Source organism: Ordospora colligata, assembly GCF_000803265.1.
Source record: "Ordospora colligata OC4 chromosome Unknown contig_07, whole genome shotgun sequence".
In the NCBI taxonomy this organism is placed as follows: domain Eukaryota; kingdom Fungi; phylum Microsporidia; family Ordosporidae; genus Ordospora; species Ordospora colligata.
Genome location: NW_014575401.1, coordinates 30,740 through 55,898, shown reverse-complemented (window position 1 = coordinate 55,898; position 25,159 = coordinate 30,740). Strand labels below are relative to the sequence as shown.

The following is a 25,159-nucleotide window of genomic DNA, read 5'->3' as shown; positions in this document are numbered from 1 at the left end:
TAAAAAGCATGTGGCTGTGCAAGAAGCATGGAGCATGACTTTAAAAGAACAAGTATCTTTGATTCCAAAAACATTGGGGAGACAACATTATCTCTGATCATGCCATTTAGAAAGTCTACTCCACATGAAGCCTTGCAGGCAGTTTACAACAAAATCTTTATCGATTTACAAAAAACATTTATAGGCATTGGCAAAGTATCTGTGTGTAGAGATGTTGAAAACAAAGTCACGGTGCATGTAAAGGTTGAGCATACGCATAGCATATCGTTCATAATGAAGCTGGTTTCAGGATGCTTCAGGCACTGTATCAAGATGGAGCTTCCACTGTACCTCTATTCTCAGAAAACAGATATTTTTATAAGGATAAAAAAGATAATGGATCAATCTGGAACATCCATTTCAATCAAAATATGCAAAAAAGTTGAGGTTTATATATGCGGAAGAATTGAAGAATGTCTTAATGTCAGGATGGAAATATTTGAGATGATTGAGAAGATGGCAGGAAGATCTGTGGAGAACAAAAAGACTGTGGTACCTGTTCAATCAGCTGTTGAAAAGGGACAACGAGTGTTTTATCGCTCGAGAATAAATTCCGAAGATTGCCTTGTATCATGTGAAGATAAAAACCTGATTGGGTCTAAGGATTCGGCTATTGCTGATAAAATACAACAGTACTTTGAAAAGCTTGTTCTTGATGCTCAGAAGATGATGTATTTACTGCATTACAAAGCGATTGAGATCGAGAGCATTCTTGCATACAATCAGTCATATATGGACACAAATGACAACGATAAATCTCATGTTGATGTGACACTGCGAGGATTCAGTGCTCACGATGTGATGATGGCAAGGAACGGAATAGACCTGCTTTACAATGAAATAATGAAGCTGGTGATATCGGATGTCGACTCTTTCAGCAGTGAAGAAGCAATTGTATTTGAGGTTGCTGATACAAGGCAATTTCTTGTGATTGGGGAGAAAAAGTACTTGATGAGTATGCTTGATGAAGGATATGTGGAAGGAGAGATTGATGTTGATACGGACACAATTGATTTTTTGTGTGGAAAGAAAAACGGAAAAATAGTAAAAATCATGAGAGATGTGGACTGCAACATCAAGATACAGAAGAGGGAGAGCAGTACCAGGATTTGCATTACTATTAGCGGCCGCTGTAGAAATTTTGTACGTGCCTTGGAAATGATTGAGGAAGAGTTTCCTGAGGAGCTTACATTCCATATTGATGAGAAGCATCACAAGCGAATAATTGGATATGGAGGAAAGAACATACAAAAAATAATGAAGAAGCATGGTGTATACATTAAGTTTATGAGTGATAAGGAAAGACGAAGAGTAGGGCATACAGACAATGTGCTGATGAAGACACCTAGAAAGAATGCATGCAACCTTTCTACAATGAAGCAGGAAGTGATGGCGTTGATAGAAGAATTTGATGAAGAGCTTACAGAATTCCAGACCAGAATATCGTTCAGTGAGTTTTATGATTTTGAGCCATCAAAATTCAGGTTAGCCTTTGAAGGTGTTTTAGTGAATGAGATCGAGATGGTTATACCTTGTAACTATTATATTGAAGATGAAGACTGGCGAATGCGTCATTCAACTGATGATACGAGGCATTATAATACGAATCATATAAATAGAGTTGATGAGCATAATCTACAAAGATTCAGGATACAAAATAAAGGCCCATGGATTGTTAAGAGCTCTGAAACACTTTGTTTAGAAAAGATTACTGCAATGCACTGGATCGGAAATGTTGAATGCATGCCGATGTTTTCATGGTTGTTTAAATACGCTTACAATGTCTTTCCTATGTGTAATAGAAATGATGCAAAAGAACAAGATGCCGGTGAAGATGAGAAAATCATGCTTATTTGATAGATTTCATCACAGGACATATCAAAAGATTGATCATATGTGGATTGTTTGAAACTATGTTCTCATTTTGAGTGATTCATGAATGTGAAACATTTAATAAATGTTCATGCGCATTTGATCAGAAACATGGATACTTTGCTGAAGGAGAAGATAGATGGAATTATTCAGATGGGTGAAGGTGTCAAGGCACTTTTATTTGATGAGGAAACAAAGGGAATGATGAGCAATATAATACCTCACTCCAGGTTTCTTGAAAATGACTATTTTTTGTTTGATAGCATAATGAACAGGAAAAGAGAGAGGATTCAAGGAATAACATGTATAACAGTAATACGCCCAGAAAGTATCAAATGGCTTGTTGAGGAAGTTTCTGATCCGCATTATGAACGGTATATTGTTCTTTTTACGAATCAGATTGATTCTTTAATGCTTGAGATATTGGCAACAAGTGACATTCACTGCGTTATTAGTGAAGTTCATGAGATATACATTGACTTTTTCAGACAAGACGAGTTTTTATACACTCTGTTTAAGCGCGGAGAGCAATCATATGAAGGCAGGCAATGCAGAAGAAGAGCTGTTGATGGACTATTTGCATTTATAATGAATATGAAGAAAATTCCAACAGTGCTAGTGCAGAAAGGATGTAGAGGCCTGACTGAAGATGCAGAGCAGCTTAGTGAAAAGTTATCTGGATATAACTACGATCAGGGAGGAACAGTGATTATATTAGACCGAGCATTTGATATTTACACACCACTAGTGTATGAATGGAGATACCAATCGCTGCTACATGACCATGTGAACTATGAAGATGGAGTTGCAAAGGTTGGAAAAAAGGCATACCTGGTGTCGGAGGATGACTTTTTCAACGAGTGCAAATTTAAAGACATAAACGAGATTTCTGAGATGATAAAGGGACTTGTTAAGAGAGCAGAGGTCAAGAAGAGACGATTGCAAAGTCTGATATTTGACGATCTTGAAGAAAATACAAAGATATCCCAGCAAATAGAAACACATCTTGCACTGCATGCACACATACTGAAAGCATGCCTGAGATTGAAGGAGCCCAGTGAGATGGAGATGAATATTCTGAAGGGTAAAAACATAGATAAGAATGAAGTAACAAATTATCTTCTACGAGCAGATGCTCCTAGTGTTGAAAGAAGTAAACTTCTTGCCATTTATTCATTGAAGAATGGAAAGGATCTGCAGAAAGAAGCAAATGATCATCCAGATCTTGCAGATAAAATAGAATGCTTTTTGAGAAAGTATCCACTGAGCATACATGCACATATGCCATACAGCTATCGTTTTGAAGATGGCATTGATACGAAGCTTGGATATCAGCCGGCTGTTAAAAGACTTGTCCGTCATTGGTGGACAGACAAGCTTAATGACAGATGCTTTTCAGCCGTGCGTAGTGCAGAAAATCCAAAGGACTTCGTTATAGTGTATGTAAGAAACGGAGTGACATATTCCGAATATAGAGTATTATTTGAATTCTACAAATCCAAGATGTCGGATCATTCGAAACTGTATGTTATTGGAGATTTTATGGTTTCTTACAAAGATATGTTTGTTTAATTCAATCGATATGCAAATTTTCATTGTTACATTAATCGATCACTTGTAGTATCAAGTAGATCTAATTTATTACATCATCAGGTTCACTTTGCAAGAATGATCTATACATGAGCATAGAAGCCAAAATCATTACCAATCCAATAAAAAACATTCCAACAGATATAAAGTAGTTCTTTGTGCCAATGACCGACGACTGTGCAATTGTAAGGTATTTTTTTCCATATGGAAAGTTAGATGTGATTTTCAGTGTGTAATCTCCTTCTTGATCCATATACGCAGTACCCCAGAGCTTCCTAAAACTTGGGAATGGAGATATATAAATCCAGTTTACAAACCTCTCGTTGAGATGAAGATCGGGGATCTCTTTATAAACCGGCCATGCAGGCGGTGAAGCAACCTCATCACGTGTATATCCCGATGGCTTTATTGAGTCTCTTTCAGACTTCCACGAAATATCCTCAGTTCCTACTTCAGTTCCTATAATCTCAAAGCTATCCTGTGGAAAGCTGTTTGGAAGGATTCCTGCCGGATATATCACTCTTTCTCCTTCGTAAGATAAAGGTTCTGTTGCCTTGAGATTTTTTGGCCGCTCTCCCTTTAGCTGATCATGGCTTATGCTCTTACTGTATTTCAGGTTTGTTTGGTAAAAATCATGCATCTCTAAAAATAGGTAAATCTTACCACTTGGCAAGTATGCTTTGATATCTGTATCTTGTGTGTAAGGTATGCTTATTTCAAATAAGCCACTGTATAAAATTGTCGATATGCTCCCAAATATAATATTCAGTGCGCCAACAAACAAAAAAGCAAGAATGTGCTTGCCTTTTGATCTCGGCTTGTAAAATCCATCAAGCTTCTGGGTCAAAAAGTGTCTTTTTATTGCGGAAATATGCTCTTGAAAACTCATTCAGGCTTCGATCGCTATTGTTTGGGGTGTTGATAAGTCCGACAGCGTGTTCAATCACATTAAAAGCATTTGATTCGCAAACAAACATTGCATTCGGTGTAATCAATCAAAATCTTGGATCTATGCAAATGTAACTTAATCACTGGATCTTGCATTCACTTTTCTATTGTATTTGCACAGGATATTCTTGAACGCAATTCATTGCAATGAAAAAATTGCCCTTGATAATGGTAGGTGATGAACAAGCATTGTAATTTTTAGACTGTTAAGAGAAAGAATCACGGACGATCGAAGAAAAATCGCGGAAGAGTAAGCACACTCCATTGCGACAAGTGTGGGCGAATCACACCCAAAGACAAGGCAGTTAAGAGATTCAGGATCCAGTCATTGATTGAGCAGGCATCATTCGACGACTTAAAGCTTGCCACGATATACGATGTATTTGAGGTTCCAAGGATTGGATACAAGTCACAGTTCTGCATTTCTTGTGCTTGTCATGCCAAGATAGTCAGAGTCAGATCAACTAAGGGAAGGAAACTCAGGTACGGGTTCAATCCAAACAGGGCAGCAAATCTTGCTCAAAATTAAAAGGAAGCTTTAACTTTATTTTTCAACCAGTTTTCCAGCTAACTATTCCAAATCACATGTTTTATGCAGTATACACAATTATTCTATTATATACTGCATTTTACTCAACTGGTAAATTTATACCTCATTACTTTATTACTCTTATGACTCCAAGTGCAATCGTTTTGCTTTCAAACCTCAATGCAAACCTTTGCCTTCTTTCGTCATCCTCATTACTGCAGTTAAATATGCATATTGGAGATTCAACAGCTACTTTTGCAAGAACCTTATCTCCATGCTTACAAAATCTAATCCTGTTATTCTTCATGTCTCGGATTTCCTTGATTTTGCATGGCACAGCCACTACACCTATATGAATAATGCAGCTGTATCCAGAGCTAATCACTGTTTCTCCATCAATCAGGTTCAACCCACATGTGAATTCCTGAGATACCTTGTAATCGACGTTATTAAGATCAACTATCTTACCTCCAACAGATACATCATCGGTTTCATCCTTCAATCTGAGTCTTACAATGTCTCCAGGTAATCCCTTATCAATCTCCACATCCTCATCATCTAAAATACACATAACATGGTTCGTTGTATTTTGTGGAAGAATCTTAACTGCCATGTTTGGAACAACCTTTCCGCAATCTACTTTCCCATGGACATACATCGAGCCCATCAGCTTTATCTTCTGCGTTATTGTAATTGCAAGAGGCGCTTCATCCTTTCTAGGGATGCTTATCTTCTCAAGTTCGCAAATAAACGACTCTCCTTCATACCATGGGCATTTGCCTTTATCCTTGATGTAATCTCCTGTGAATCCGCTTACTGGAATAAACACAGGCACTGCAAACATCTTTTTTACAAATCCACTGACTTTTTCCTTTATTTCATCAAACCTTTGCTTGCTCCAATCAACGCTCGGGTCGTCCATCTTATTAACAAGCACAATTAATCTTTGTACGCTTCCTGCCTTCAGGAGCAGTATATGCTCTCTCGTCTGTCCTCCCTTCTCAAAGCCTGCTTCAAATTCGTTTATGCGTGCCGAAACAACGAGGATTCCAACATCTGCACGATTTGCTGCATTTATCATCTCAAAAACAAATTGCTTGTGTCCTGGTGCATCCAGAATGTTTATTCTTCGCCTGGGAAGTTCAAAGGTTGCTGTTCCAACTTCTGTGGTCTTTCCACGCTCCCTCTCTTCAGGATTTGTGTCCAGGCACCAACTCAAATACCAACTCTCTCTGTTCTGATCTTTTGCCATTTCTTTGTATTTCTCAAGTGTTCTATGATCAATCAGTCCCATATTTACAAGAATCTGCCCACAAATAGTTGACTTGCCTGCATCTACATGCCCCACAAACACAATATTGATCACTTCCTTCTTGCTTATACGTAACTTTTCAAAATCCATCCTGTTGGGATGCCATGCATTGTGTCATTTAAATTGCCATGTGAAAAATTTGGACGCTACCCTAATGATATCTGAGTTCTTTACACGCAACCTGCATCGAACAATTGATTTTCTATCGAAGGTTGGGCTTGTGTCAGAAGAAATCGATGTGAAGCTCGAATCCAAAGAGCACCTGTCTTTAACATACCAGAATATTAAAGAGTATCGTAAGACATACACATTTCTGTTGTGCAAAACCAGCAAGCTTCATTTGGAAGAGGTTGTGTTCTGTGCATGCTGCTCAAGCCGCATAAATTTCATAAGAAATCTAAATCTGATCATCCACTTGAATAAAAAGATGAGTGTGCATTGGGTTGGAGCACAAAGAGACGAATTTCTGCTCTACATAGAAGGAAAAGTAAAGAAAGATGTTGATATATTGATACAGGTTGTTTCCATGAATCCTTGGTTCTGGGATGCATACTTAGAGCTTGCAGAGCTGATTACGCCAGATATTGTTGACTCTTTAAATATATCAGAAGGATTGAGTGACTTTTTCTTTATGCATCTATTCTGTACGAAGATGATCAAGAAGGCTGCACAACCGATTTCTGGAGAGGTCCATGAATGCAAAAGAAGTTCAGTGCAATCTGAAAAGGTATGTGTCAACAAGAAATATCCAAACCTGGCAGGTGCGGTTCTCTATCATCAAAAGGATTTTTCAGGATGTATTGAAGTATTTGAAGAGATAACAAAAAGCGCATTGTACTATGATTTGGATTATGTTGATTTGTATTCAAATGCATTATACATCAAAAATGATAGTAGAGTGATTTTTCTTGCAGAAAGTGCACTTAAGATAAACAAGTATCGATCAGAAACTATGTGCTGTATAGCCAACTATTACTCTATGAAGAATGATCATGAAAAGGCAATTGAGTATTTCAGGCTCGGCGTGCGTCTCAATCCATGCTCTGCGATTTTATATACTCTTATTGGGCATGAATACTTGGAAATGAAAAAAATGGAGTGTGCAATAAGTTCATATAACACAGCACTTAGGTTGTGCTCTACAGACTACCGGGCATGGTACAGTGCAGGGCAGGCATACATAACAATGGGCATGCACGAGTATGCTCTTTTTTTCATCAAAAAAGCACTGGAATGTAAGAGCACAGATTCAATTGTGTGGACTGCATTAGGACAGTGCTACGCAAGTCTGAGAAGAACAGATGAAGCTATTGCGACCTTTAAGAATGTGATAGAACTTGAGGATGCCGATGGGTATCTTTACATTGGAGATGTATACAAGAACGAGAAGAAATACACTGAGGCAGTTGTGTATTACGAAAAGTATGTGGAATATAGCAAAGATGATACAAGGAAGATATGTGTTTTTCTTGAGGAGTACTTTAGAAGGATGAATGATGATAAGCGATGCTCATATTATCAAAGTCTTGCAAATAGATAATTAAAATAAATAAATACAAGGAGAGGTAAATAACAAAGCATTGAGATATTGGTTTTATAGTTTAGATATCCCATACTCAGATGGAAAAAAGAGAGGAAATGAACAAAAAGCTCGAGGAGAAGCTAAAGAAGTATGAAGATAACATTATGCATGTAATATCATACAACAAGAAGCTGAAAGAAGTATTGGAAAATCTTGAGATGGAAGAAAGGTTAACATTTGAATGGCTCTATAGATACTCAGGTCCTCATCAGAAAGGTTAACATTTGAATGGCTCAATGACTTTTTATTTTAAAATTATTTCGTATAACTGCAAGCTTTGATAGAATCGTAAGTAAATAAATTGATTGGTTTATTTTATCAGAACCTTTTTAGTGGAAACTTGAAGAAGACAGAAAGTGCCATTGCAACAAGAAATACACACACAAGAACTGCAGGCCCGTATATGTCATCATATGGCCCAGGATCTCGTTTTCTTATCATATTTGCTCTCCATAAGTATAAGTATAAGGAATAAAACGAGAATATTATCGCAACAACTATCAAAATCAATCCAAACACACTGGCATTCTCATCTCCAAGCCCAAGCAGCGCACTGCCTATACCCCCAAGAAAGATGGCAAATTGAACCCAAGATAAAAAGGTTCTCTCATTTGCAAAGAAAACCTTAGGCTCCACACGAACAGGAATTGATATCCTCTTTCCATGCACGTCTATTGGGCTCAGTCTGTCGCTATTGCTGGGATCGCTTTCTGCAGGAATTTCCACAAGAATGGTGTCTTCAAACGACTTCCTCGTGCCATCAGGATGGAAAGGGTCTTTTCTTATATCAACACTAACTTGTGGTAACCAATAAGGAATGTCTTGGATGAATGGATAGAGAACTGCACATCCATGCAGATACTTGGAAAACTTGTGAACATGCTCAACCAAGGGACCATTTATGAGCTCCTCAATCCACTCTGGCTTTGTATCATCGAAGTTTTGTGTTTTCACTTCCAGTATTGCATGAGGAAAGCGAACGATCTCATCCCTAGGTAGCCCTCTGAATGGAAATTCACAGTTCACATCACTTCTCTTCCATCTTCTTATAGGAAACGACGGATCTGCAATGTCTGCATCACTGCACTCCTTTATCATGCAAAGATCACTGTCTAGACTTATTCTAACACTTGAATCCGTTGGAAGCTGAAATGCATTTCTCCTATAAAATGTCCTAACCACAGGCCTAAGCTTTTTCTCAACAATCGAAGACTGAATCTCCTCATATAGCGTCCTTACATCTTCGCCTTTGTTCAGTTGGCGCACATCTTCCCATACATCTTTGCCATTGATAAAATCAAGTACATGCCTCTCACTCATCATGAACCTCAATTTCTTGCTGGTCTCTCCTGTCCATCCATCTTCATGCTTTTTCCTTTCTATAAACACAACTTCAGGTTCTTTGGATGTATACCATCTTATCCTTATCGCTTCTGAATGATGGAGCTTTTGTAATCTTTCTTGATACAGATCAAATGTTGTATTGTCAAAATATACCGATGACACACATGCATCATGTGTCTCCTTGTTCCATGAGCTATACGGACTATCTTCATCTTTACCATCAAACACATAGATCGGAAGATGTTGTGTAATATAGAACTTCAATGGAATCACATTTTCCTTGTGAACCCAGTACTTGTCTGTTCTTCTGATAAATTCACTCCCACTCTCGTTCTTCTTTATTTTAAGCTCTTTATTCTTCAATGAAATCTTGCTTACCTTATATATCAGTGCATCAAGATCCTTAACAGACGTGCGCTTCCCATGCAGAAATTCTTTGTATGATACAAACATCTTTTTGTCACTGTTCTTATCGTGTCTTTTAAGCAGCTTCTTAAATCCTATGGTGTTTATCCTTATAAACTCTGCGAATCGGTGCATTTCTTCTGTTACCTCTTTTATTCCTTTTCTTGAGGCATCACCAGTCTTCTTCTCAAGTGTCTGTAACTTTCTAGAAAGCTCTAGTTGCTTGGAATCTACAAAGCCAAACACTCTTTGAATGTTCGCTTCAAATTCTTCTTCAAATTCTCCTTGGTCTTCAGCAGTAAATACTTCTCTTCGTAGTATATTTCTTAGGTACTCATAGTCAAGATAGTTGTATCTATAAGGCATATGCATATTCCTCTTCAGATACTTCTGAAATCGCATCTCAAACTCATGTGCTTGTCAATATATACATCTTTTGCTTCTTGTTTCATCATTCACAATACAATTCTATCCATGTAAAACACCGTTTCAAATGGATTTCATGTTCATAACCTTATCATATTCATCTATTAATTGCATGATTATCTATTATCTTATCACATTTATATTAAAAATGTATGTTTATCTCTTAACTTATTACATCTATCTCTTAACTTATCATGCCTATTTATCGTCTTATCACACCTATATTCTAAGTTACAACACCTATATATTTTATCATACCTATATATTGCTTTATCATTGTAAGCATACACTTTAAATCTATTACCTCATCATTATTTATCATAACCATTCATTATCTTTTTACCTGTATTAATTGCATTCAGAACTAATTCCTTAATCTCGTTAAATTCAAGAATCGTTATGTTGTTCAAGTTCAGTGCACTTCCATCTAAGCACTTAATCCCTTGCAATGTCTTTCGAAGCCTTATCTCTTTAATCTTCTCAACCATCGCTTTACTTGCCTCTACATCCTCAGTGTTATAGCAGTTGTTTAGAAGCACATGTGCCAGTGAAAAAAAATGTGCTGGCACATAAGAATACTCATTCACCATCTCGTTCTCTTCCGCAAGTATCCGCTGCAAACTTTCCATCTGCAAATACATCGGGAGTCTGATTCTGCACATATTTTGCTTCTTCAGCAGCAAAGCAACATAAAACGGATACTTTACTATCTCCAGGGGCGAGCACTCCGGATATCTTCGCTCTACAAGGTCAAGTAGCGGAATACTCGTTGTAGGCTCAACCTCAACCATTTCGCCATGTGCCATGTGCATTATCTCCTCCGGTGATAGGCCCATAAGGACCATATTCTTACCAAAATAATCTCTTCAACTTAACAATTTATTCAAAATACTCAAATATTTACTCTGCTTAACTTTTTATAGCTCTCCTTCAATCTAAACTTGATATGCATAGCACAATCAAAAACTCTAAATCACAGCATACTTCAAATCACCTCATCACATTCACTCTCTACCACTTCCATACACTACAATATATGCTGTCCCATTCATCGTTTTCATATAAAATAACGTTCCATCCCATCTCATAATCCTTTTAATCACATTCATTCCATCAAATATGTTGAGCATTCCAATAACCTTGTCTGTTGCAATTGCTCTTTTATTCTCAGATTTAAATAGCAATAAGATTCTCTTACTGATCATCTTGTTATCCTCCTCTTCTTTTGACATACTCATAAACTCTTCTCTTCTCAACCTCTCCTTCTCTTTTATCCTCTCAAGTATCGTTAATGCTCTGTTTTTCCCCTTCTCTTCAGCCTCAATACTCCGCTTTATTGGAACATACTCTGTCTCTCCACTTCTCACCCCCTTCTTTTCTATCTCTTTCTCTGTATCATCTCCAAATATCTTCTTTCTACCAACATCCATCTCTTCAATGTCATACTCAGGATGGTATCTATTCTCGTTCCACACGTATCCTCTCTTCTCAATAAAGCTCGAATGCATCCGCTTTGAATATCCAATCAGGCACTCATCAAACCTTCCACTTCCTCCACACAGGTAAACAACAAACGTATCAACCTCCTTCCCTTCGTGATTTACACTTATCTTCTTAAAGTTGAATAGCTCTGGTGCAATAAAATACATCCTTTCAACATCATCAAGTCCTACATTCTGCTTAACAAGCTTCTCAATGCATCTCTGTGATTTAATAAATATCGTTGTAAGCCCCCTGGTTGCATTAAACCTTTCAATAGTCTCTAAAACACGGAATATCCTTGACAACTTCCTAAGACATCGTGGCAAATAAAGGTGCTCGCTCTGGTTCACTCCAGAATTACCATGCAATCTCGTTTCTCCAAACTGTCTAATCCGCTCCTTCCTCTCTTCCATACATGTCATTTCTTCACTTCCCCTTACATTCTTGGACATTATGCCTGTTTCATCAACCTCTACACGAATATTCTCTCTTTCCATCAACCTCTCCATCCACTTTCCAACCATCCCATCCCTTACACCCTTATCCACCTTACACTGTCCTCTCTTCTTCTCTATGCATCTCTCTCCAATTCCGTTTCCTTCCATCCCCACAGCCTCTTAAACCCATAAAAATTTATACAACAAAATTACTCAAAAATGTCCTAGGAAATAGGTGTCTGCATCTCATACAGATACAGATGTTTTTGTCCTGGTATTCATATAAAAGCTATTAAGGACCTCAGAATTAACCAAATCCCTTCTTCTGCTTTCAAGGGCATCAAAAACACTTCTTTTTATACCTTTAATCATTATCATTTTCCTATCCTGATGCTTACAGGAAGGACATTCATATACTCTTCCGTGGATATCGCCTTTACAAAAGCCTCTTCTCTGCTTTCTCCAGCATCCTTTCCAAACCTTTTCATTATCTCTTGCACAAGCTTGCCTTTCTTATCTCTTCCACGTACAAGCTTTAGCTTATACTTGTACTTAGAAATCACACACCAGGGCCCACAGACTGGAATTGCATGCATGATCTCCATCTCTCCAGGATCATTCACAAACCTATACTTCTCTTCTCCTTCTCCTTCGCCAACCTTCATTTCACTTACCTGCTCATCAATATCCTCAAAAACACGGAAAGCTATCCCCACTCCATACTCCAGTCTGTGCCACTCAACATAGTTCTTCTTTCCTTTTATTGCAAATGACCCCTTTGGTAAGTATTCTCCAGATGGAGGCGTCTTGCTAACCTGATTTCCATACACATACCATATCTGCGATACCACTCCATTCGCCCAGCAACTAGACATGCACAATGTCATTGCTGCCGCTTCCTTGATTGTATTCTCACTCTCCTTCTTTACAATAACACTTGAACATCCATGCGCACCACTGTGGAAGTACAAATCTTCATCACAAAGATACTTCTTCACAAGAATCTCATTCTGTTGAGAATTCTTGCCTCCTATCACAACAGTCCCGTCAGATGAAAAGAAAAAGTGGAACTTCTCAAACCAATATGTTTGTCTTGCTATCCTTTTCGTCTCTGCTTTTGGCGCTATCCTCTTCAGCACATCCTCAAGATTGTTCCTTGTCTTCTCAATCTTCTCGTTCAACTTCTTTGCCTTCTTAAATAGCTCGTTGATATTGCTGAACAAAGACGCATTGAAATCAATCTCAACTTCCATGCCATCCACGCATATTAAACATATGTGTGACTTAAAATCACATTTTATTATTGCTTTAGACACTTCATTCTGCTTCTTGTTCTCCTTCTCTCGGAACCTATCAAAGTCGTCCCACTTCATCTTAGACTCCCTCACTATTCGGAAAATATCCAGGATCCTTTTCACAAGGTCTTCGTTCGACTCAAGAGCATACGCTTTGGCAACATATTCATCAGATTCTTTTTTCATCTCCTCCATATATGCTTCTTGCCTTGCTCGCACTTTGTCTACCTTAGACACCTTGTCTCCCTTTCCAAACTTCTTCCTGTCCATGAAAAAAAACTCTGCTGCATCATTGAATGTTGCAAACTCTTTTGCCCCTTCTATTCTAAATGGAACCAGATTCTGTGGCTTCCCTTTCACCATCACCACTCCTCCGTATCCACCAATCTCCTCAATCTTTTTCTTAAACTCATTCATATATTCTTCAAATGCATCTATGCTTTCTTTCTTGATCATTACCCCGTTTTTCATCGATTTTCTCATTCCCATCACATCTGTGCCCAGCTTACTACTCAGTCCTTCAAGCACTTCTTTCACTAGAGGCTCCTCAACAGGCAGAAAATCACTCAGTTCATTTGCAACAAACATTTCAATTCCAAAATCAAACTCTACATTATTGAACACATACTCAGATCCCTTGACAACATCCAGGTCCTTCACCATCCTAAATACCTCCACTATTTTGTTGTCCTCAACAATTAGCACATTCCCTCCTGAAAAAAATTCAAACACAATCTTCTGCTTGCTAAGCTCAAAAATCACTATCCTGTCAAATCCACACTGGTAGATATCAACAACCTTTTCTCTACGTGCTCGCTTGCGCAGGATCTTACAAAAATGCGAAATATCCATGTCATGTCCCTCTGTAAGATGCATCCTTACTCCCGGCTCAGCCAGAAGAATGTCTTTGTTGCTGAACTTTATGTAGATGATCCTTTGAGAAGTGCTATAGAAGTTCTGTATGTACTTTCCAATCAGTCTCGACTTTAACTCATTCACTGTTGCACGGATGTCAAGAAATGTGTATCGTTGCTTCATAGGGATGCGGTCCAATTACAATTTTACCAATCTCCTTTCTTTCTTATTTGTTCATGCTCTGCATAGATTGGATACATTTATTACATGCACTGCATAGATTGGATGCTCAGCAATGCATAATCACAAATGCAATAAATAGTCACAATAATCATTCTGTATGGATAAGGATGCACAACAGAATTCCAATGAATGGAGAAAAGAAGCTGCATTATTACTTTCTTCACAGCTTATGCTTGAATACAATGCATTCTACTTCTACTCTGCATGTGCTGCTCATTTCGATGATCCTTCAGTATGCCTGCAAGGTCTTGCTTCCTTTTTCAAAAAGTCCCTTCTTGAAGAAAATGAGCATGCACAAAAGATAATTAAATTCATGAACATGAGGCAGCTCAAGATCAGCTTCCGAGCCATGGAGGCTCCAGACATAAAGAAGTACGGCACTCCAAGTAGCGTACTCAAGGCATCCAAAGAGTTTGAAGAAAGCGTTCTTGACAACATAGAGACAATATATAACATAGCATCAAAAATAGGTGATGCATCAATCACGCAGTTCCTTGATGAGTTTGTTGCAGAGCAGGTGAGATCAATCTCAGAGCTCAATGACATGTGGGTCAATTGCATGAGATGTGGAGATGATGGAATGGGTTTATTCATCTTTGATCAATCCCTACTGCAAAAAGATTAAATTCTTTTTCTAGCCATCTTGTACGACTTTTCTATGTGTTTTATCCCATGCATGGACGATCTACTTTCTCAGATAAGAGGCACACAAGTGGAAGATGTAGGCGAATGTGAAGATTCGAGTTTGAATCAGGAAGAGGTAGAAAATGCGGTTTGTAATCCATTTGAAGAGAATAAATGCACAGTTAATCAAGAAGACAGTGATTCTAACGATATCTTGTGCTCCTTAGATAATTTATGCACAGGCATAAGCGATGAGCAGGATCCTACATCTTCACAAACACACTCTGCACTCCAGATCATCAAGCTTGACTTTGAATTGCTAGAGCAGCTTAAAATCGAGCATAACATCTCTACCGGCATTCGCAGCATAAAGAATAGCAAGGCCCAGAAAATTGAGTGTGAGTTTGCAGGCATAATCAAAAAGCTAGATAAGTTTGGTAAGGATGTTGTATTCATTGAAATAACAGATCAGGATGGATCCATGTCCGGATCTTGCACTCTTGCAGACTCTAAGGAGCTTGAGCTTAAGGTAGGAAGTATCCTAGTGCTTGAAGGATGTTCGCTGTGGAAAGTAAATGGAAATCACCTGAACATAACATCATTAAATATAAAAAAGGTCATTTGATCGAAATTTACTGCATCAAACATAATAATAAACATAAATAATCTAATATCACATGTTATTGCATGTAGTTTAACATAAATAATCTACTGCATTCCTTACGCATGATTTAACACGTCACAAATAATTTATGCTGAACATAATTTAACACATCACAAATCGAATTGGTGTTTATTACGAAGATCAACTATGCATCAGATATCTACTCAAATGCCAATCAATAATCTACTCCTCAGAGGTATAGTTCTCAAGAACCTTAAATATCTTTGCTGTTGCATTATTGGCATTTTGGTAGTCAAATGTGATTATCAGCTTCAGGATTTCACAGAACTGCGTAAGCAACATTCCTCTTTTACGTCCTCGGTCATCAGAATCAACACTAATGAAGATCAATGATGCCTGTGAATCATCGCTCACTGGGCGCATAAATATGTACTTCTTCCCATCATACTCAATGTCCTTCGGCCATGTCTTTTCATCATGAGGTTCTGCATTCACAAAGCTCTGCGAGCATTTTCCCGCCGTCCCATTCAGAAGATTAACATCGTCAAAGTTGGTGAGCTGCATAGAAAGAGCACATTCTCCAATATCCTCAACCAGGCTTTCAAATATATCTAAGTACTCGGCATTCCCATCATCACCCTGAGAACTCATCTGACTATTTGGGGCGTCGACTGAATTCGTTCATTTTGTTTACACCCCGATGAAATACATTCTTTTTCTGATTGCTTCGATAATGGCTACGCTTTCTCAAGAAAACCTGGGTAGTGTGATCATTTCGATCCGAAAGCTGCATGAGAAAACACCGTACAGTACATTCTACGAGGTACTTGGTGTATCTGAGGCATCCGACATCGGCACGATTAAGAAGCAATATCAAAGAATTATGAGGAATAAGGCTCTATTTCCTGAAATCAACAAAAGAGAAGACGCAATTGCAATTGTAACTGAGGCATACAACATCCTTAAGAACAAGAAAGACACATATGACATGGTTCTTTCAAACTCATACATGTATCTTGGAAACAAGAAAAACTTCAACAATAACTTTTATTTACTTCTACTATCTGGAATGGCTTCTTCAATTACCATAATCGCAGCTGTCTTTGCATTCAAACGCCTCATGTCCATGCAGGCACCTAAAAAGCATAAGAACAGCAATAGCAAAAATAGTACTTTAAAAAAAGAATCTTTAACAAATGTTCATGCGCCTAGCTCATCAAAGTCTTCGATTAAATCCAAGATATGATCTTTTTCCATTCCGCTAGCACCGAATATTCAACTGAGTATGTATTGATTATCCTAAGTATGCATTACTTCTGATGCAGATATTGAATTACTACAAGCACTACATGAGTATGCAAACTCATCTTCTTTGCATTTCCAAAAACCTGTAGTTCTAGTTGTACATTCTCAAATCTTTTTGGTGCCAATTCAATAAATCTTTTGTATAATGTGTTATGCTCAATGCTATTGTCTTCATGGATTTTAGAAAGATCTGCTCCAAGCAACTGGTTGATTGCTTTACCAATTGGAAAATCATTTTCCTTTGCTAATTCAGCACATATGATTATCATATTAAAATCACGCAGCATGTTATCAAGAAAATACATTTTTTCCTTTGCATTCTTGCATGGCAAACCATCAAGTGGATCCTTAATTATCAGGCATCTTACAAACATCCAGACATAGTAAAAATAATCAAGCATCCAGAACGATGGCTTTTCATTACCCACCTCTTGGAAACATCGATACCTGCCAAGAATCTCTTCAAAAATTCGTCTCCTTGCATTAAGCATTGCATATTCAAACACAATCAAAACTATATACATCAACGTCCACACCGTTATTGCAAAGAAAAGTGCATACTTAACCTTGGTTATCTTCCTTATATCCATACCCTTTCATTTGCATCTGCTCAAAACCTTGAACAAATCCATCCCGTTATGGAAATCAACAGGTCTTGCTCATTGCCCTTCTTTATTATAATGCCCTGCAATTCCGCTCTGGCCCATGTGCACGCTCTTGTCATTCTCATCCTCATATGAAAAGGGAACATCTTGATTTTTTAACCTTAATAACGCCTTTCCAGTTACATCGATTCTTTCGAGTGCTTTACTACTACTTGTCTCACCTTCGCCAGTTGAAAGACTGTCGTGCACCAACTCATTATAGTAAAACAGATTCTTGTCAAAGTCCTTCCACTCACCAGACAATGCATATTGAACCTCAAAAGGAGTTACCACTGGAACATGAATCTCAGGACCTGAATACTCAAAGAACGGACAGTCAACAACCACAATACATTCCACTCCATCTATAGATATTAACCGTTCATATGAAACATCTCTAAGAAAAAGAAGATACGCGTTCTTTCCTCTTGAAGCCAGTGCATTCCTTATGTCTCTTGCCAAATCCTGGTAAACACTCGATGTAAACACAATTGCGATTATGCCAAAGCTCAGTATCTTTTCTCCCTTATTGCATTTAGAAGACAGATACTGCATTCTATCCTTTGCCTCCAGTCCATGGAATGACTCAGCTCCGTATCTATATGAATAATAGTCAAAAAACATCTGATTATTTGATATTACTAGCATGCCATCCTTTCCATCTGCATTTATTGTATTAATGTATCTTGAGTCATAAACTTTATTTCGGTTGTCATTCTCAAGTGCATGCATCTCCTCAACAGATAGCGATTGAGACACGCTTACGAAGTCACTGAATGGATGGAATGTACAGCACACACCTAGTAGAACAAACATCTCAAACTTCTCTGTTTTCAACGGACACAGTATCCCATCACCATTCAATAGAAACACCGTTACATATGGATGATTATGTCGAATATAATCATATACCGGTTTGATCATTTCCTTATACTCCTCCGTGGATAAAAGTCCCATTTCAAGGCCGTGTCTATCCTTAAGCTTTGCATCAAGACATTCAAAGTCCATTACAGGGATTCATTCATGCCAGAATAAGATTCTGAGCATCTAATTCAAGCCATATTACTTTTTGCTTTTATATAATACATACTTTCTATTCTTCAATGCTTCTCTGTTAGCAATCGACACACCTACAAATACAACAGCATATGCCAAATTGAAAAGAAGCTGCATGCTTCGTATTTCCATCCACAGATGCATATGTATCATCAACTCAATTGCATAATGCGAATAAATATACTGCTTCCTGACAAACACACAGTAATGAGCTGCAAAGTGTGCGATGTTGAGCAGCAAAAACATTTTTGTGTGCATTATTGTCTTCCCATGCATGTGTAAGCACATACACGTGTAGTAAGCCATTCCATGTATAAAATGGATAAGTCTCATTCTACTTCTTGATGAATACTTGAATACAACAGTCTCAATTAATCGCCTAAACAAGTGAATTCTGTACATGTTCTCAATTGGTAAGATCACAGACAGTACCACGCCATACAGATAGAAGTACTTGAAGTAATTCTTTGATATCCCACCTGCTATGTAACCATGTTTTGTGGCTTCGTTTGCAAAAGCATAAAGAAACAACGTACCAAACGGTAACACTATCAAATACACATCAATTGCCAAGCAAATCATCATGTGCATCGAAATGTTGTTATGCATCCCTCTACGTAAATTAATATGTATCATTGCGTGCAATTGATTTAATTTATGCATAATGCGCCAAGGAAGCTATTATATTCTAGTGTAAAACTTTTCTCACCTGATATTCAACAAGAAAAACAGCCATGTATCTGTCCTATGGTACATCTCGTCATATACTTTCTTTATGTAATATCCAGATACAGCAAAAAACAGAATTTTGTCAACTATAAAGTTAAACTGGCTTAGCCGCCAAAACGTAAACATGTAGTTGAATATGGACAGAAAGCTCGTTCGAAATGCTATCTTGTACACAACAACAACAACAAATACATATACAAGTCTTCTTTGATTTGCAAGATCATTTACCACCGGATGTCTTTTAAAAAACGTATCTTCAAGGTTCTTTCGGACTTGATTGCTCAATCCATGATGATCAGTGTCAAATAAATCTCGCATTGTTATAATCGCTGTGTTCATAACAGACTTTAGCATAACTGTGGATATAAAATATGAAACAAGGAACATGCCCAGAGTAATAAAAAATACAACTGATGCACTGGGCGTCACCTCTCCATTCAGCCTATATAAAGAAGAACACTGCTCGCACTTCCTTATGTTTTTTACTCTTTTTCCACGATATCTCCACATCTTTAAGCACATTTCATGCACAAATCCTATGCTGCCTTTACAGTCACATGGCGATATCAGGTCATCCTTCATATTGACTGGATTAGTCAATGAGTAGCAAATCTTACAAACTCTATCTTCTTCTGTATCTACATCAGTAGCAGCAATTGCTCTACATGTGGTACCAAGTTGATCAGTTATCATAAATTGATCTGTATACACCATGCTAGTTCATTTGATCGTTCCTTTATTTTCCTCTCTGCCAATCCTTTACCTTGATTGCATGAACAAATAGCAAACTTGTATACATTTTCATAAAACACATGGGATATCGGTACAACCTATCAGACTTTACATAAAAATGTGGTTCCATTGTGGCACAGTGAACAAACAAGCTCATGTTTCCTTGGGAATCTCGTGTATCTCCGAATGGCGGAGCATAGAAATCATTCCTGCTCCGTAGCTTCAGAGAAGGGTTATCTGATCAACAAATCATATAACAAGCAATTTATTTCAATGAGTCTCAGCAGTTGATTGTGTCTGGCCATTACTACTATCCTGAGTGCATTCATACACAGCAAACACTTTGTCTCTTGATGGAATCTTCAGGATCTTTTCAGTTGCAAAATAATCGTCATCAAATAACATTCCACTTGCGGTATCAATTGATACTTGTAATGCCTGTATGGACAATGGATTTGCATAGTCCAAAATTTCATACGGAAGTATTCCTTGATTCTGCACAAACATGAGCGTCTCCTTGTAAAAAGGTGCTTTTCCTTGCTCATCATCTAGGTTACACAGATCGGCTATGTCTCTTAGTGTACAATCAATTCCAATCCTGTTCCAATTATCACACTTACTTATGACGTTGATCTGGGCTGCCTCAAGAAGTCCAAGACAAAGCGCTGATATCAAGTACGAAGATATGCGAGAGCTTTCATTCGAGAAAAAAACAAGATCAATAAGATTCACAAGAACAACTGAGTATCCGTTACTTCTAAGATGCTTAATTATTTCATTTGGTATCTCACTTGATATAAAAAATTCAATCTGCCCAGGAAAGTCAAACAAAACGTAGTGATCTGTGTCTTCGATGTTTTCTCTAAAAAACTGCTCAAATCCAGATCCAAATTCTTCAAGAATTGCTTTTGTGGACATGTTTGGGCCAACGTCATATTTATGCTGATACGCCTCTGATGAAGACACGGCACATATGCTGTAGTCAAAGTGTGCATCTTTGGTATTTCCAGGATCAAGATTCACAATAAACGGATTTCTATGTGCAAGTGTATCCTTCTTACTTGCCACATATGTTGACTTTCCACTTCCTGGCGGTCCTATAATAATCTCTGCATACTTCATGCACTGGGGTCGAGCATAATATACCAAATCATTATGATTATGCCAGTTCATGCAATAAATAGTTATAATCACGCATCGCATCATTAATGCTGAATATTGCACACATCACAAATTGCAGCTGATACGCTGAACACACATTTTAGAGAACTCGAATAATATATACACATAGAAAAAAGCGCCAAGACTGATTGCTTCCAATCAATGGCAAATGCTTCAGAAACTCAAGAGCCCACACGCAAGCGCCTGTCCTCCATCGCCCCTAGGCACATCCAAAAATTCAAAACATGTATCCTTGGTGGATACTGCCAGCTCTTACACTGGCAAGAACAGATACTACACTTGATCAAAGCCGATTGGCTTGAGAGGTGGGGTGCCATGCCAAAATTATATTTATACATTTATATCGATCCAATCAGCAGGCGACCGCTCTTGAAACACAAGCAAAACAAAAAGGGCATGCCAGGCACAAAACAGATCAATGGGCAAACTCAAGGTGCTCTGGCTAGTGCTTATGTATTACGTGCTGTCGCTCAGCCTAGGATACTTGACATCATTCTTGCTCTCAAGAAAGACATACAACTTTAGATTTCCGTTGTTTAAGGCTTCCGTACAGAATCTTATTCACTTCTTGGGTGCATCTGCAGTGCTGAGACTGCAGAAAGAAAAGGCACCGAAGCCAAGCTACTTTGGATCTTTTCCGTGTGCAATAGCAGGTGCAACAGATATCGGGCTGTCATCTATTTCACTAAGGTTTACAACACTGGCATTTTACACAATGGTGAAGTCGTCTTCTCCGGTGTTTATCCTTCTTTTTGGATTTGCGTTTGGTATTGAAAAGCCGTCAATAACATTCTTCTTGACTGTATTCACGATCGGAGTAGGTGTTTTCCTGACTTCTATAAAGAATACGAGCTTTGACATTGTTGGTTTTTGGACGATATTGCTTGCATCGTTCATGGCTGGGTTCCGCTGGGCATTTGTACAATACATGATCAGAATCAGATCTGTAAGGCAGGAAGGTATTTTTGTTACAATGAGGGATTTATGCTTACCTATATCTTTTCTGCTGCTGATGATTTCGCTGTATGCAGAGGGATTGTCAGAAATGGCAAACTCAAGGTTTTTCAACACGCTAGAAGCAGCGCTGAGGAACTTTGGATATATCTCGCTGTGTGGGATTTTATCCTTCATGCTGCTTTGTGCTGAGTTTGCGCTCGTCTCTGAGACAAGTGTTGTGTTCCTGAGTATTGCAGGGATAGCCAAGGAGTTGATGATTGTGATGTACGCAATCATACACAAAGATATTATTTTGAGCAACTTGAACTATGCAGGGCTGGTTGTAAGTATTGCAGGGATAATGATATACAACATCAGTAGAAAACCACTTGTACCTGAACTGATGAACGAGCAAGATACAGAATAGACTGAGGTATTTATTAAATAAAATGAATAAGATGCGATTAATATAGTGTTTGATTGTTGGTAAGATGCATACTAATGATGTAGATGTGAGATTTAAAAAAAAGATATGTGGATGCCCATGGATGTGGAATTGAAGGAAAGAAAGGTAAAGGAAGCCGAGAGATTGAGAAAGAAGCGGAGCTTTCCGTTTAGTTTGTTCTATCATCCTGATTACTATGCATCTGCAGAGATATTTATGCAGCTAGGAAATTCTGAGGATGATGTTGAGAAGAAAGTTGAGTATTATGAGGAGGCAGCAAAGACACATGAGATGGATGATGGAGAGTACAGTAAATATCTAGCATCACAAGTTTATGAAAAGATAGGAGAGACATGTGAGCAGACTAATAAACGCAAGGCAGTGGATGCATACACGAAGTCTGGAGAGTATTCGAAGAGATACGGAAGAGATAGTTTGGCAGCAATATGCTTCCAGAGGATATCGAGTCTATTGAAGAGTGAGAATGAGATAGAAGCAGCATATACCTACTTGACAAAGGTTGTAGAATGCTATAGTGGGAGTGGATGGAAACATCATCGAATAAAAGCGATGAAAGATGTTGCAGAGACTTGTATAGAGCTTAAGAGATATGGAGAGGCCTCAAAGATATACATTAAATTGAATGGGAACATGGATCTGTTCTGTGCGTTTCTTTGTCAAATGATTGAAGGAGTGCCTACAGATTTACAAGTGAGTGGTGATGAAGAAAAGTTATGTAAAGCAATTGAGGAAGGGGGAGACAAGGCTATGAATGCCATAAATGAGTATATGCTTACGCATGCAATGAGCAGGGAGGTGAAGATGCTTCTTGAGATTATTCTTTCAAGGTTGCAACCCGAGAATGATATTTTGTAAAGTTGCCTGTTTTGGACAGTATTTGTTATTAAACATTAGCTTCTAGAAAGTAAGAGTGTATGTAAAGTGTGGCAGCAGATGAGATGCTTGTAAGTGATTGAAGTATTTCGGTATGTTTGTGATGTAATATAAGTATGGATGGTGTTGGCGGGTGATTGGTATGGTTTATGATGCATGATCAGAATATGCCTTGGAATAAAATTTTATAAATGATTTCTGCACCCATATTTGCAATGGTAGCCAATAAGAGCAAGAGTTCAAGAAGTCAGACTGGGATGCAGAAGAAATGCAAGGATGTGAATGCACCAAAGAAGCCGATGTCAGGGTATTTAATTTTTGGACAGGAACAGAGGAACAAGAATGAGGATTTGAGAAAGATGCCAGTAGCAGAGCAAGGAAAGATTATCTCTGAGATGTGGAAGAATTTGAGCGAAGAGCAGAGGAACAATTACAACGACATTTCGAACAAGGAGAGGGAGCATTACTATGTTGCGATGGATGAGTATAAGAAGAGCGATCAGTACCAGGAGTATCTTGAGAAGGTGAAGGAGACGGATTCAGGAAAGAAGAAAAAGAAAGGTACGAAGAAGGTTACGGGATACAATGAATTTTTCAAGGAGATACGAAAAACGATTTCTGAAGAGAATCCCGGGTTTTCGATGACTGATACAACTTCTGCTGTTGCAAAAAGATGGAAAGAGTTGAGCACAGAGGAGAAGGAAGTCTACAAGAAGATTGCCGATGAGAAGAATATGAAGGTGGGGATAGTCGAAGAATGATCTTTATTAAAGCGGTTCTATTTATGGTTTGATTTTGAGATGTGGAGTTGTTTTAGAAATTAAATGAGCCCTTGAGATGAAGAAATGCAGACAAGCGCATTCAAGACGGGTGCTTCGTATGAGTAGAAGGTCAGCAACGCCGTATTCTGTTTTTTTCAAAGAATATATGATGAAGAATGGGGTTGGGAGTATGAATTTGGTTGAGGCAGCGCATTTGGTTGTTAAAAGATGGAAGGAGATGACGGATGGAGAGCGTAGTGTTTATGTTGCAAAGTGTAAGGAGGAGATGAGCAAAAACAAACTGAGCGCAAAGAAATGTAAGGAATGCAAGCTGTGTGAAGATGAAGAAGTAATTAAAGCATTTGAGAGTGAAGCATTTAAGGATTGGAAGATCACTGGATATATGTGTTATCTAGAAGATGTATTTGATGTATGTGGAGACATTGAAGCATCGGCAGAGGAGAATGCTGTTATGTTCTCAGTGATGTGGAATGGTTTTAATGAAGAAGTAAAGGACAAATACAGGAAATGTGCTTCATTAAGGTTGATGGAACAGACAAGCAAGCATAAGAAGAGTAGCAAAACGCACAAGCGACTCCAGGGGGGCTCGAACCCCCAACCTTCGGTTCCGTAGACCGACGTTCTACCATTGAACTATGAAGTCTCTCAAATCAATTATTTTAGGTTCGCATTGAAAGCCGACTTACATTCGTTTGAAATAGCATGGTATATGTTGAGAAAATATTTATGCATAAACTATGGATTTATGAGATGTATCCTTAACATAATGTCTGGTCGTGACTCATCAAATGTATCCTTACATAATGTTTGGTTACAGTTCAGTACATTGCTCGATCTGGAATTCAT

At 38.1% G+C, this 25,159-nt stretch overlaps 23 protein-coding genes and 2 non-coding genes across 25 annotated transcripts; 11 read left to right on the top strand and 14 right to left on the bottom strand.

Annotated features, from left to right (window-relative positions):
- Window positions 1-27: 27 nt before the first annotated feature.
- Window positions 28-1,896, top strand: M896_070530 (uncharacterized protein; the record flags this gene model as incomplete). Its single annotated transcript, XM_014708041.1, has 1 exon — window positions 28-1,896. One exon carries the CDS (start codon window positions 28-30, stop codon window positions 1,894-1,896), a length of 1,869 nt encoding a protein of 622 aa, XP_014563527.1.
- Window positions 1,897-2,022: 126 nt separating this feature from the next.
- Window positions 2,023-3,483, top strand: M896_070520 (Sec1-like vacuolar protein sorting-associated protein; the record flags this gene model as incomplete). The annotated part of the gene is made up of 1 exon (XM_014708040.1): window positions 2,023-3,483. The coding sequence occupies one exon, from the start codon at window positions 2,023-2,025 to the stop codon at window positions 3,481-3,483; it is 1,461 nt and encodes a 486-aa protein (XP_014563526.1).
- A 61-nt stretch (window positions 3,484-3,544) lies between these two features.
- M896_070510 (Cdc50-like protein) lies at window positions 3,545-4,390 on the bottom strand (the record flags this gene model as incomplete). The annotated part of the gene is made up of 1 exon (XM_014708039.1): window positions 3,545-4,390. The coding sequence occupies one exon, from the start codon at window positions 4,388-4,390 to the stop codon at window positions 3,545-3,547; it is 846 nt and encodes a 281-aa protein (XP_014563525.1).
- A 227-nt stretch (window positions 4,391-4,617) lies between these two features.
- Window positions 4,618-4,978, top strand: M896_070500 (ribosomal protein S26; the record flags this gene model as incomplete). Its single annotated transcript, XM_014708038.1, has 2 exons — window positions 4,618-4,620; window positions 4,661-4,978. The coding sequence occupies 2 exons, from the start codon at window positions 4,618-4,620 to the stop codon at window positions 4,976-4,978; spliced, it is 321 nt and encodes a 106-aa protein (XP_014563524.1).
- Window positions 4,979-5,105: 127 nt separating this feature from the next.
- Window positions 5,106-6,380, bottom strand: M896_070490 (translation elongation factor EF-1 alpha; the record flags this gene model as incomplete). Its single annotated transcript, XM_014708037.1, has 1 exon — window positions 5,106-6,380. One exon carries the CDS (start codon window positions 6,378-6,380, stop codon window positions 5,106-5,108), a length of 1,275 nt encoding a protein of 424 aa, XP_014563523.1.
- A 64-nt stretch (window positions 6,381-6,444) lies between these two features.
- Window positions 6,445-7,830, top strand: M896_070480 (uncharacterized protein; the record flags this gene model as incomplete). The annotated part of the gene is made up of 1 exon (XM_014708036.1): window positions 6,445-7,830. One exon carries the CDS (start codon window positions 6,445-6,447, stop codon window positions 7,828-7,830), a length of 1,386 nt encoding a protein of 461 aa, XP_014563522.1.
- Window positions 7,831-8,190: 360 nt separating this feature from the next.
- On the bottom strand, window positions 8,191-10,023 carry M896_070470 (SPX domain-containing vacuolar polyphosphate protein; the record flags this gene model as incomplete). Its single annotated transcript, XM_014708035.1, has 1 exon — window positions 8,191-10,023. One exon carries the CDS (start codon window positions 10,021-10,023, stop codon window positions 8,191-8,193), a length of 1,833 nt encoding a protein of 610 aa, XP_014563521.1.
- A 335-nt stretch (window positions 10,024-10,358) lies between these two features.
- Window positions 10,359-10,883, bottom strand: M896_070460 (uncharacterized protein; the record flags this gene model as incomplete). Its single annotated transcript, XM_014708034.1, has 1 exon — window positions 10,359-10,883. One exon carries the CDS (start codon window positions 10,881-10,883, stop codon window positions 10,359-10,361), a length of 525 nt encoding a protein of 174 aa, XP_014563520.1.
- A 168-nt stretch (window positions 10,884-11,051) lies between these two features.
- On the bottom strand, window positions 11,052-12,134 carry M896_070450 (uncharacterized protein; the record flags this gene model as incomplete). Its single annotated transcript, XM_014708033.1, has 1 exon — window positions 11,052-12,134. The coding sequence occupies one exon, from the start codon at window positions 12,132-12,134 to the stop codon at window positions 11,052-11,054; it is 1,083 nt and encodes a 360-aa protein (XP_014563519.1).
- Window positions 12,135-12,340: 206 nt separating this feature from the next.
- On the bottom strand, window positions 12,341-14,299 carry M896_070440 (uncharacterized protein; the record flags this gene model as incomplete). Its single annotated transcript, XM_014708032.1, has 1 exon — window positions 12,341-14,299. The coding sequence occupies one exon, from the start codon at window positions 14,297-14,299 to the stop codon at window positions 12,341-12,343; it is 1,959 nt and encodes a 652-aa protein (XP_014563518.1).
- Window positions 14,300-14,456: 157 nt separating this feature from the next.
- M896_070430 (ferritin) lies at window positions 14,457-14,984 on the top strand (the record flags this gene model as incomplete). Its single annotated transcript, XM_014708031.1, has 1 exon — window positions 14,457-14,984. The coding sequence occupies one exon, from the start codon at window positions 14,457-14,459 to the stop codon at window positions 14,982-14,984; it is 528 nt and encodes a 175-aa protein (XP_014563517.1).
- Window positions 14,985-15,035: 51 nt separating this feature from the next.
- Window positions 15,036-15,608, top strand: M896_070420 (uncharacterized protein; the record flags this gene model as incomplete). Its single annotated transcript, XM_014708030.1, has 1 exon — window positions 15,036-15,608. The coding sequence occupies one exon, from the start codon at window positions 15,036-15,038 to the stop codon at window positions 15,606-15,608; it is 573 nt and encodes a 190-aa protein (XP_014563516.1).
- Window positions 15,609-15,830: 222 nt separating this feature from the next.
- On the bottom strand, window positions 15,831-16,259 carry M896_070410 (uncharacterized protein; the record flags this gene model as incomplete). Its single annotated transcript, XM_014708029.1, has 1 exon — window positions 15,831-16,259. One exon carries the CDS (start codon window positions 16,257-16,259, stop codon window positions 15,831-15,833), a length of 429 nt encoding a protein of 142 aa, XP_014563515.1.
- Window positions 16,260-16,308: 49 nt separating this feature from the next.
- M896_070400 (uncharacterized protein) lies at window positions 16,309-16,854 on the top strand (the record flags this gene model as incomplete). The annotated part of the gene is made up of 1 exon (XM_014708028.1): window positions 16,309-16,854. One exon carries the CDS (start codon window positions 16,309-16,311, stop codon window positions 16,852-16,854), a length of 546 nt encoding a protein of 181 aa, XP_014563514.1.
- Window positions 16,855-16,918: 64 nt separating this feature from the next.
- Window positions 16,919-17,503, bottom strand: M896_070390 (uncharacterized protein; the record flags this gene model as incomplete). Its single annotated transcript, XM_014708027.1, has 1 exon — window positions 16,919-17,503. The coding sequence occupies one exon, from the start codon at window positions 17,501-17,503 to the stop codon at window positions 16,919-16,921; it is 585 nt and encodes a 194-aa protein (XP_014563513.1).
- A 69-nt stretch (window positions 17,504-17,572) lies between these two features.
- M896_070380 (subunit DPH2 of diphthamide synthase) lies at window positions 17,573-18,565 on the bottom strand (the record flags this gene model as incomplete). Its single annotated transcript, XM_014708026.1, has 1 exon — window positions 17,573-18,565. One exon carries the CDS (start codon window positions 18,563-18,565, stop codon window positions 17,573-17,575), a length of 993 nt encoding a protein of 330 aa, XP_014563512.1.
- A 54-nt stretch (window positions 18,566-18,619) lies between these two features.
- On the bottom strand, window positions 18,620-19,195 carry M896_070370 (ATP-binding protein; the record flags this gene model as incomplete). The annotated part of the gene is made up of 1 exon (XM_014708025.1): window positions 18,620-19,195. One exon carries the CDS (start codon window positions 19,193-19,195, stop codon window positions 18,620-18,622), a length of 576 nt encoding a protein of 191 aa, XP_014563511.1.
- Window positions 19,196-19,318: 123 nt separating this feature from the next.
- Window positions 19,319-20,056, bottom strand: M896_070360 (ATP-binding protein; the record flags this gene model as incomplete). The annotated part of the gene is made up of 1 exon (XM_014708024.1): window positions 19,319-20,056. The coding sequence occupies one exon, from the start codon at window positions 20,054-20,056 to the stop codon at window positions 19,319-19,321; it is 738 nt and encodes a 245-aa protein (XP_014563510.1).
- Window positions 20,057-20,178: 122 nt separating this feature from the next.
- On the bottom strand, window positions 20,179-20,301 carry M896_070350. Its single transcript, XR_001377314.1, has one exon. It is a non-coding gene; the product is annotated as a miscellaneous RNA (non-coding RNA).
- Window positions 20,302-20,344: 43 nt separating this feature from the next.
- M896_070340 (ATP-binding protein) lies at window positions 20,345-21,196 on the bottom strand (the record flags this gene model as incomplete). The annotated part of the gene is made up of 1 exon (XM_014708023.1): window positions 20,345-21,196. One exon carries the CDS (start codon window positions 21,194-21,196, stop codon window positions 20,345-20,347), a length of 852 nt encoding a protein of 283 aa, XP_014563509.1.
- Window positions 21,197-21,674: 478 nt separating this feature from the next.
- Window positions 21,675-22,619, top strand: M896_070330 (uncharacterized protein; the record flags this gene model as incomplete). Its single annotated transcript, XM_014708022.1, has 1 exon — window positions 21,675-22,619. The coding sequence occupies one exon, from the start codon at window positions 21,675-21,677 to the stop codon at window positions 22,617-22,619; it is 945 nt and encodes a 314-aa protein (XP_014563508.1).
- Window positions 22,620-22,736: 117 nt separating this feature from the next.
- On the top strand, window positions 22,737-23,513 carry M896_070320 (uncharacterized protein; the record flags this gene model as incomplete). The annotated part of the gene is made up of 1 exon (XM_014708021.1): window positions 22,737-23,513. One exon carries the CDS (start codon window positions 22,737-22,739, stop codon window positions 23,511-23,513), a length of 777 nt encoding a protein of 258 aa, XP_014563507.1.
- A 233-nt stretch (window positions 23,514-23,746) lies between these two features.
- On the top strand, window positions 23,747-24,292 carry M896_070310 (HMG domain-containing chromatin-associated; the record flags this gene model as incomplete). Its single annotated transcript, XM_014708020.1, has 1 exon — window positions 23,747-24,292. The coding sequence occupies one exon, from the start codon at window positions 23,747-23,749 to the stop codon at window positions 24,290-24,292; it is 546 nt and encodes a 181-aa protein (XP_014563506.1).
- Window positions 24,293-24,368: 76 nt separating this feature from the next.
- M896_070300 (uncharacterized protein) lies at window positions 24,369-24,926 on the top strand (the record flags this gene model as incomplete). The annotated part of the gene is made up of 1 exon (XM_014708019.1): window positions 24,369-24,926. One exon carries the CDS (start codon window positions 24,369-24,371, stop codon window positions 24,924-24,926), a length of 558 nt encoding a protein of 185 aa, XP_014563505.1.
- Window positions 24,885-24,956, bottom strand: M896_070290. Its single transcript has one exon. It is a non-coding gene; the product is annotated as a tRNA-Arg (tRNA).
- Between the last annotated feature and the right edge of the window lie 203 nt (window positions 24,957-25,159).